Below are 9,601 nucleotides of genomic sequence, written 5' to 3'. Positions count from 1 at the left end.
GGGTGCTTTCACACCAGCCCGTGCAAACGAACTCTGGATCTTGTATTCTGGTGAGAAAGCTGCCGTTCAAACTTTAGCTTAATGAGTTACAATCTGCTGAATTTGATTGTTACAGATCTCTCGTGAAGATATAAATTATTTACAAGATTAACAATCTTAACATGAGCACGAGTACATTTCTTTCATCTTAAACATAAATAACTGATTGTATATTAAACCTGCTGTTTTTTATTCTTATGCCCTATGTCGTTTATTGTAAAGGTGTCATTAAAAAGTACCACAGAGACCAAACAGCATTACGCATCCATTCAGTTGTAATATCAGCAGGATGTCTGTTTTTTATTCTGTTTCTACCTGGTTCTGATCATTTGTATGATTATCTTGAGCAACATCTAATTCTTCCTGTTATGGCTAAAAGAAAGGGAGCTGCAGAGGGTTACTGTGAGTCACACGTATCAGATTTCCCCAGATGGGCGCATGCACTGCTGACGATTCTGAATATAAATCAGAGTTCAACACTGGCACCGTGTTTTATTAAAGTGGACCAAAATTAGCGTATTTAAAAAAACAAAAAACAAAACATGATTACAAAAAAGGTGTGAGAATTATTGCAACTTTTTCACACTGACAACCAGTGTTCCCTCTAATGTTCCCTCTAATGTTCCCTCAGCGTCCCTTGGACCACTGTGAGCAACAGCAGACGTGTGCACTGTGGTCACGCCAGCATCCAGTCCATCCAAGTTACAGTTTATTAAAATAATCAAACTACAGCATTTATGTTAGACTACTTTTAATTAACTGCTTTAGCCCACTTACAATGAAAATTAAAAACAATCTTGTTCATGACCGGTGTAGTATGTTAAGTAAAAATAACTTGAACTCCAATTTTGAAAACACAACTTTATTTTCTTTTTTTTATAAAGCTCTGACTTGTATGATGAGTCTGTAACTCTGTCTGCAAAATACAGTATATAATGACCAATGCTGGGCAATTAATGATATAGTTACTTCTTCAAAAAAGTAACTGAGTTATGCAAACAACAAAGTGTTTTGCAGCTGTTTACCTAAAAATGCAGCCAAGGCGTTTTTTTAAACAAACATTTCAAACTATTTACAGAACAATCAGCTGTTCTGCATCAAATCTGGTGCCACACAAATTATTTGTGCCGCTCCAAAAATAATTTGTGTCCGCTATGAGATGAAGGAGAACACCAGCCTGAATCCTGCAGGCCTGACAGCAGCAGATGTATCACTGCTGTAACACCTGTAACACTCAGCAGTCGCCTCATTGTTCTGACACACAACAAAACTACTGACTATACTACACACTAACTACACACTAACTACACACGATTTGCCTAAACGTCTCAAATCTCTCACATCTCAAAACTCCACCGTCACTCCTAAAACTTCCCTTTTCCTAAACAACCAAATGCCATGTTGCCATATCATTTTTTGATTGGTCGACATGGTGCATTTTTCCACCAATAGGAAAGGGTGGGGTTCTTTGGCATTGTTTTCCTTATAAAACGCAGTTTTTACCGTTTCCTCCCGCAGTAAATATAAACAACGACAGTATTCAGGAAGAAAAACAAACATTGCACATATTTTTATCATAACTCTGGTTTTACGTGGCCGATCAACACAATTTAAAAACTGGTATAAAGTCCACACTTTTTCTGTCAGTTGTTCCGTCTGTCCTGCTCACATCTCCAATGGTTGGACACGTTGTCATTAACGTGGCTTCAGTCCACATCAGCTGCTTTGCTAGCTAAAACACCAGTGTCGGCACATAAGGACGCTGTCATATCCTGTCAACCACGTTGATCAGCTGCGTATATACGAATGTGAATCGCATCATTGGCTGGACTGTGGGATAAGGTGGCATCGTTCTAATCCCATACTAGAGCAGCCAGTCACTGACTCACACTGCAAAACAGAATTGTTAAAGTTTTCATTTTAATTTCAATTCAGGTTAGATTTTTTTTCTGTGCGCAGAGACCGTGCCAGCAGTGCACAATTGTGCACGGCCGCAGCTTAGAGGGAACATTGCTGACAAAAACAGTAGGGCTAGCTGTGCATAGCACACAGTCATTACAGTACAATCATATTTTGATGCCTTCTTCGTTGAATTAAATCACAAACAGACTATAAAAAGCCATCAGCGCTGAATATTTGATTGTTGTTTGAAAGTTGATTATATACATTGATTTTATGAGTCTTGAACATTGGTGGTGCAAACAGGCTTCATAATTTCAACAATGTAGCCCCAGTGCTACAATTCAGCCACATGTATTTAACTGTGTCTCGACACCCTGAGACATACAAACAGGTCTTTTGGAGTTCTTGTTGTTATTTTCTAATGTTGTATCAATGATCAATTTGTAATTGTTAACTTTTTCCTGTCAATTTCCAGTTTGTGTCGTTAGCAGCTATACGTCTGTCTAACTGTGACAGTAATCACATGAGATACTAGAGACAGGAAGTCGGTGTTATGTAAAATATATTTTTATGTAAAATATATTTTATCCATTTAATGAAATATGCATGGTGTTTTTTACATGCACATGATTTACAGCAACATGCTATGTAAATGAACAGTGTTTTATAATGTTACACAGTAGCATGGGCATAGCTGTTATGTGACGGCTGTGTGCAGGCAGGAGTGGTGATATGAAGGACCCAAAATGCAGACTCTGGAGACAGACGTGAACTCAAAACAGCTTCAATGCTGAACTCAGAAGGGCAACAAAACTAGGAATAGAAAATACACGTACACAGACAGACCACACAGCTAGATAAGGGTAGATCACAACACGGACACAGAGAAACACAGGGCTTAAATACACCGAGGGAGCAATCAGGGAATGGGTAACAGGAGGGAAACACAGCTGGGGCAAATCAGGCCTAACGAGACAAAGGAAGCAAAACCAGATACATTAACATCAGACATGGACCTTCAAAATAAAACAGGAAACATAACACAGACTGAACTAAAGACACAGACTCACATGCAGGCACTGCAACAGAGGGAACAAAGACATGGGATCAGGGCAGACAGACACTGACTGGACACGGGGATATAGCAACTAAGGATTACACAGAGACATAAACCATAAGACAGAACTCTAACGAAGAAACCAAAGAATAGAAATGATAAATAATACAATAAACTCAAAACCCTGGGTTAACGACCCAGGCATCCTGACAATAGCAGCCCAATGCAAAGTCTTGAAATGTGATCGATAAACCTCAAAGTGCACGAACACCCGAGTGTCGCTATTTTCTGTCTTATTTTTCAAAGATTTTGTTTAGTTTACACCCACAAACTCCTACAGTACATAAAGATGCTTAAAAAAGTGACATTCAGTGCTTTTTAAATTAGATGATGAAGATGAAGATTTTTAGCTGCTTGGCTGCAGGGAGGACAAAAAGAAGGACCGGCTACAGATCTGCAGCCCTGGTTCAGAGAGGACGTGAGTGTCATTCTCAAGGACACTTGCTTTTCATAAAGGGTGGTCTCCCGTCGGTGTGTTCACAAAGACACTTCTCTAGGACATAAAATGGACGCTGCTCCTTTTTGCTCCTTCAAGATACAAAATACATCTTACTTGGATGTTTGATTGATTTGAAAAATTCCATTTGATTTATTGTTTAAAGGGATTAATAATTTCCACTCCATTAGTAAGCCATGGTAATTGATGAATGGCAGCATCGGAAGAGATGAGAAGTTTCATTCACTTTCATTAAAATCTCATTACATGTCCCTCTGAAATAATTCAGTCTTGGCAACTGGTCCCCGTTACAGAGTTGATCGAAGCTGCTTGAAGCTTTTCTTCGGAGATGGTCGGTTTAACAAAGTCCTTGTAAGGCAGGAGTCGAGAACGTGGCCTGGAGGGCGGTGCTTCACACACACTTTACCTTCTGATCTTTTACCAAATACATAAATTCAGGTTCTTGCCTAGAGTAAAAAAAAGAAGATTGATATAAAAGTTCTAAATGTTTGATAAATATATAGTTCGTGTGAGAAATCAGTTAGCTGAGCATATATATAGACTCGGGGGGGAACTAGGCCCAACTCAGGTGGCCTGAGGTAACAAAATGTAGCTGAACATACATTTTTGCCTTCATCTATACAAAAAATCAAGGCCAACTGTCTGTTTGGATCAGTATAAAGTATAAGCTAAGCGAATCTTAATATCTATAGCATCTGTAGCGTAATAACGAGCACCATGACAGCTCAGTCTGACACTAGGCAAGGAAGCAAAAAAAGCATAAAGCTCAAAAATGCCACACTGTCAAAGTATTTTGGATAATTTGGAGGGAAAAATACTGAACAATGCATACGATAAAACAGACGTGTACTAAGAACAGCAAGTAACTCCTGCGGAAATAAATCCTGCTTATTAGCTGAGAATGCTCCAGTGTCTTTACCAGCTCTCTGCAGACTTTGTGCATGCTGTGATTGTAGATGTGACTGTGGGCTTTTATGGTATTGCAATGAAAAGATTATATGAAAAGAATTTTCCAGAGCATTTCTCAAACAGCTGATAGAACAGCTCCAACAGCAAGCCAGGACCTTGTTTATCAGCTTTAATCTTTGGAGGGTTTTTAAAGACATAAAACGCTCCCTGAATGACGGAGCGCCACACAGAGAATCATTTTTTCCCCAATGCAAAAAAGTTAAAAACAAAAATTCAGCAAAACAAACACACAAAAATCCTTCAAATTCATGTACAAGCGAGATATTTTCATTTTCAGTGAGCAGATGGCATCCATGGCAGGACAGTATCCAGTACATATTCATGTGCTGAGCCAGCTTTCATAAAAGAAAAGTATGAATAACACAGAAAGCCATAAAATGTGAGTACCTTACATATTGTCTCAATTTAAAAACCACTGAAGTCATTGCCCCGAATTAACCAAGCAGTGAGTGAAGGTGACCTGCCTCTTACTCTGCAAACATCTATCCAGCCTCCAAAATTGCCCTTGTTTGCTTTTCAAACAGGACCGCTGTCTGTCAGCAGCTAAAATCGCCATGGCAGGTGGGTCAAGGCACCGACATCAAAGAACACCTGACTCGTGTGTGACGGGATCTGATGCTGTGGGACAAGAACATGTTGGACACAAATGAGCCAACTGAGCTTAAACCTAAACTCCTGGGATTTCAGGAAGATAGTAAAAGTAGACACTATACAAATGCCTGGAGTCCTGCATACAGTCCAAACATAGCTGGCAGTGGAATCAGGTTTTTGGTTAAAAAATTGCAATCTGTGCTGACCCAGTTAACCATGGAGGCTGGCTGAGGATGTGGGACAGTAATGGCTAAACGAGACATTGACTTTGATCAGCGTAAACAGAACGTGAGGGGTCTCCTGTATTAAAATCCAGCATTTGTTCGTCCTCATTTGCTCCTGCGCCAGAGGGACAGATGTAAAAGCAAAGTCTGGTTCAGATTCAGGTGATTATTCTCTGTAGGGTTCACATCTTAACAAATTCTCATTCAAATTGTCATCCGCATCTGTAAATGTATAAAATGTAGCTATTTTAATCTACACCGACAGCTGAGTTGCTTCATACTCCTTAGATTAAATGTACACACGAGCTCTGCGGCAATGCGAAAGATTCGCATTACTCCTTACTATGAATCCTGCACTGGTTCCTTCCAGATCATACTTTTTTCACACAATGTGATGCATCTCCTTCCTCTGCGGCTGTCTTTCTCACACTGATATGATTGGGAATTTGTTGAAATTCAGGCAGAGTCCCCTGAGTTTTCCCTGATGGGCAATTTGTGGGCAGTCAAGATGATAGACAAGGACACAACATGCTGGATTGTTAATGAATAACCGTGCTGCACTTAGGCACACACCCTCTACAAAACCCGCTCCATCAGAAAAACTCCCCCCCACAGTTTCCCAGCACTATTTTTTTTATCACAGTTTCATCTGCGCTCTGAGTCCTTGATGCGCAGAAGGCGGTAGCACAGTATCCCAGCGCTCCCCTCCCTCCTTCTCTCATTCTCACATGCCTCTAGGCACTGCCTTATTTCCCCCCAAGGAGTGGTGCAACTCCCTGCCAATTCATCCCAATCCATCAGTGAGTGTTCTCCCCCCACTCTACCCACCCACACAAACACACACACACACACACACACTGCCATCAGACTGACCTGCCTTTTTTTCATTCTTTTTTCATTTTTCATGTTGTTGAGACAGAGACAGATTGGCATGCTGAGTAGGGACATACAACACAAGCATGGGAAATGAGAAGCCAGTGAGTGCTGCTGACTGGTTAGCTGTGTCCGTGTAAAATCAGGATAAAGTCTAATTTCACCTCTTTAAAAAGTAGTAATAGTCAGAATAACGAGAACAATAGTAGCAAAGTGACAGCAAAGTTTCAAAATGACTTCATTTTCTGGTCTGCATTTTTGTTTTAGGACTCTCCCACATTAGCTCTGCATGCCTAAAGCTGAAAGCAATTCAGATTTATCTTAAAGTGGACAAAGGTGCAGCTCCTTAGTTATTCCTCTGTCTGAAACAAGCTGTTTTTCCTGCTCTTAAAGCCGTCTTTCTTGTAATTGGCTGTGACTTGAAAACAGAATATTTGAACAGCAGCTGAGTGTGTGTGTTCCCACTTAAAAAGCTGTGTATATGAGTTGGACCATATGAGCGATATCTCTCCTGAGTGACGTCACACAGAGCCAAGTGTGTGTGTGTGTGGAGGGGAGGAGCAAGGGGGGTCCGGTTGAGCGTTTAGAGGTTCATCAATTCATGAAACTGTAACTAACTGAGCGGAACCATATCTGTAGGCACGGTGTGGTGATCTGAAAGAAATCCAGAGTGTACAAGACCACTAAGAGTAAAAAAAGGCCAAATTTACTGACGCCATGGCAACTATATGATATATAAGACGTGTGATAATTTATGGTAGGTGGCATACAATGACCATGTTGTATTTCTCACATCTAAACAACTTCAAAGAGCTGGAGGAGACTCAGCACCACGGACAGCGCCCAACTCTCTCTCTCTCTCTCTCTCTCTCTCTCTCTCTCTCTCTCTCTCTCTCCCGGGCGCACACTCGGCAGCTGGCTGCGATACAGCTCCTCCTCTCTCCTGTGTGGTGGCTTTCCCGACCAAAGATCCTTGGACGTGAACAGTTTCGCTGAAGAGCACTTTTCTTTCCTCCAGACGAGTAGACGGACAGCCAAGCGTCAGTTATTCCACATCGACCTGAGACAAAGGAGTTAAGGTGTCGGATAAGGTCTCCAACCGTCCTTCACCCCCCAAAAATCTCTGTCAGCGATGGAGACTTGGGCTGGCTTCTGCCCAGGCATGCACTTATCTCTGGGTATCTGGGTGATGATAGCCGCTCATACCCTACAAAATGCCAAGGCGGAGATAAGTTGCGCATCTTGCCCGACGCCAGTTCAACTTCACCAGGAGAAATTACAGCTGGGGATACGCGCCGACCCGACAGAGGAGCTTGCCACCCTAAAAAACATCCGAGTAGAGTTTAAGGAACTCGGAGTTACCGACCAGGATACTGAAATGGACGGCGACCGTGAGGCGGGGATTTCTGCCGAGGGTGCCCCCCAGTTCCCCCAAGATGCCAGTTTGGATGGAGTTAGTACGCAGGAAGGTGCACCCGGGTCCAGTGAAGAAAGTCGAAGCAACAATGATAAGCGAGAGACGGCTGAGGACTCTGCGCTCCGGAGAGCAAAGAGAAGCGGTCATGAGTTTGCCGGGTTCAGCGAGAATGGGTGGACCGGAGGGGCCGGCGTGGATGTGGGCTCTCCGGATGAGCGGGGTTCTATGTTAGACGCGCACAAACAAGGCAGGTCCGAATTCAGGTGGAACAGGGACGAAGGGAGAGGAAATACCCGCCAGGATGAGCCCAAGCTCACCAGCAGCACTTTCGCTCTGACTGGAGACTCTGCGCATAACCACGCGGTGGTCTACTGGTCCGGACAGAACAGCAGCGTAAGTACAGCCCCGCTTTAATATCTGCCCAGTTTTGTTTTCGTACTGGTTCCTGGTCACACTCCAATTTCACGCCAGCTGTGCCGGCAGGATGTGATATTTCCAGCAGCTCCGTGACGCGCAGAGCTCAGACTTTGTGCCGCGGAGTTTGGGTTCGCTGTTAACAGGTGCACCCGTGCAGACGCAGCCACAGACGCGCACCCGTGACGCGCTCGGGCTTGTTGTGCTGCACCGTATTCCGCCTCGACCTTTGACTCTACCGTGAATTACACACGACCCCCCCGTGTCAGTTCTTTCTTGTTTTCTGCTGTTTGGTGAACAAACACTGCGTAGTTTTACTCTCGTCAATGATGACTTTAATACGGATTTTATCGTGATTTATTGCCGCAGTGGGGAAAACATTTATGACTTATTTGTAGCATATCTGAGATATGCGAGTGCATGATTCATCCCTGTGACGCGAAGGTTTTCATCCGAATTAAATGTGGAGGAAAGGAAAGAGGGAGTCGTAAAAATAACGCAACCCTCGGTAAGTCCCCAAATTCTTTAGGCTATGTGTTTCTCCACTGGAGGACAGTTTGTGCTTCACCTGAGTCACCGAAGAATGAATGAATTAGGTTTACAAATATTTATAAATATCCATCCTTTAAATTAGTAATGAAGAAAAACATCCCCTGTTGGGTCACCACACAATTTCCAAAGCCGGAGATGAGGTTAGATTAGGTTACCCCCCCCCCACACACACACACACACACACACACATCAGGTTGTTTGGCTGTAGAACAACATACAGTGTTCTAATGTAAGGAGTTTGTCCAGGTCAAAGCCAGGGGGAGGCTGCTGCCCTGCTGTGTGAAGCTGTACAGCAGCGATATAGTTCCAGAGAACCATTTACTTAATTCTAAAATGACACTGACCTCGTCCGAGCCTATTTATGCATATGAAATATATGAAAATCCTGCCCTTGTTACACAAGTGGGCCCTCATAGGAAGAGAATAATGAGCCAAAATGAATGTAAGTCATTTACACAACCGTGTAAGCTCACAGGGAGCCGTTGGGCTCTTCTTTGTGGTTTCACAAGCTTAATTTGTTGTTATGGCTGCTCCTCTGTCTTTACTCCATTTGTAAAAAAAAAAAAAGAACAGAAAAAAATCCCACATATTCAGTCTTGTCTGAGCTGATTATAACATGGTGCATGAACTTGTTTTTTAACCCGCAGTGAAGACCGAGGCACTATGAGGGGAACGTGTGTGTGTGTGTGTGTAAGTGCATGTGTGTGTGTGTGTGTGTGTGTGTGTGCGCTGGATGGAGAGGGTAAGGAGGTTATTGTGTGTGGCTGCCCCCAGCTTTAAATCTTCAATAATTATCTCAAAGACTTAGGCCACTGTTTCAAAGTCTCTTTCGCTTTCATGGCAAAAAAAGGAGGAAATCATGTCTGGCCTCAAGAGCATTGTTCAAAAGAGAGGGGATCTGTTCCTTAATCTTGATTTGCTTTTGGTGCTTGATCTGCTGATGAATGGAGGGGAGGGAACGAGCGATTAAGCTTCAAGTCTTTTAACCAATCTGCAACAGTGGTTCAGTTAGAAAAAGGGTAAGTTGGGCAGCTAGGACTAACTGC

General features: G+C 42.8%; 1 protein-coding gene across 1 annotated transcript in view; it reads left to right on the top strand.

Annotated features, from left to right (window-relative positions):
- The first annotated feature begins 7,077 nt into the window (after nucleotides 1-7,077).
- Nucleotides 7,078-9,601, top strand: part of sorcs3 (sortilin related VPS10 domain containing receptor 3) — a 239,272-nt gene continuing 236,748 nt past the window's right edge. Inside the window, exon 1 of the mRNA XM_005919300.2 lies at nucleotides 7,078-7,982. Within this exon, the coding sequence (XP_005919362.1) occupies nucleotides 7,305-7,982 (678 nt within the window). The 5' untranslated portion in view covers nucleotides 7,078-7,304. The remainder of the gene's footprint in view (nucleotides 7,983-9,601) is intronic.

Source organism: Haplochromis burtoni, unplaced genomic scaffold (assembly GCF_018398535.1).
Source record: "Haplochromis burtoni strain Fernald_Lab_line unplaced genomic scaffold, NCSU_Asbu1 Contig_35, whole genome shotgun sequence".
NCBI classification, from domain to species: Eukaryota; Metazoa; Chordata; class Actinopteri; order Cichliformes; family Cichlidae; genus Haplochromis; species Haplochromis burtoni.
This window is presented reverse-complemented; position numbering and strand designations above follow the sequence as displayed.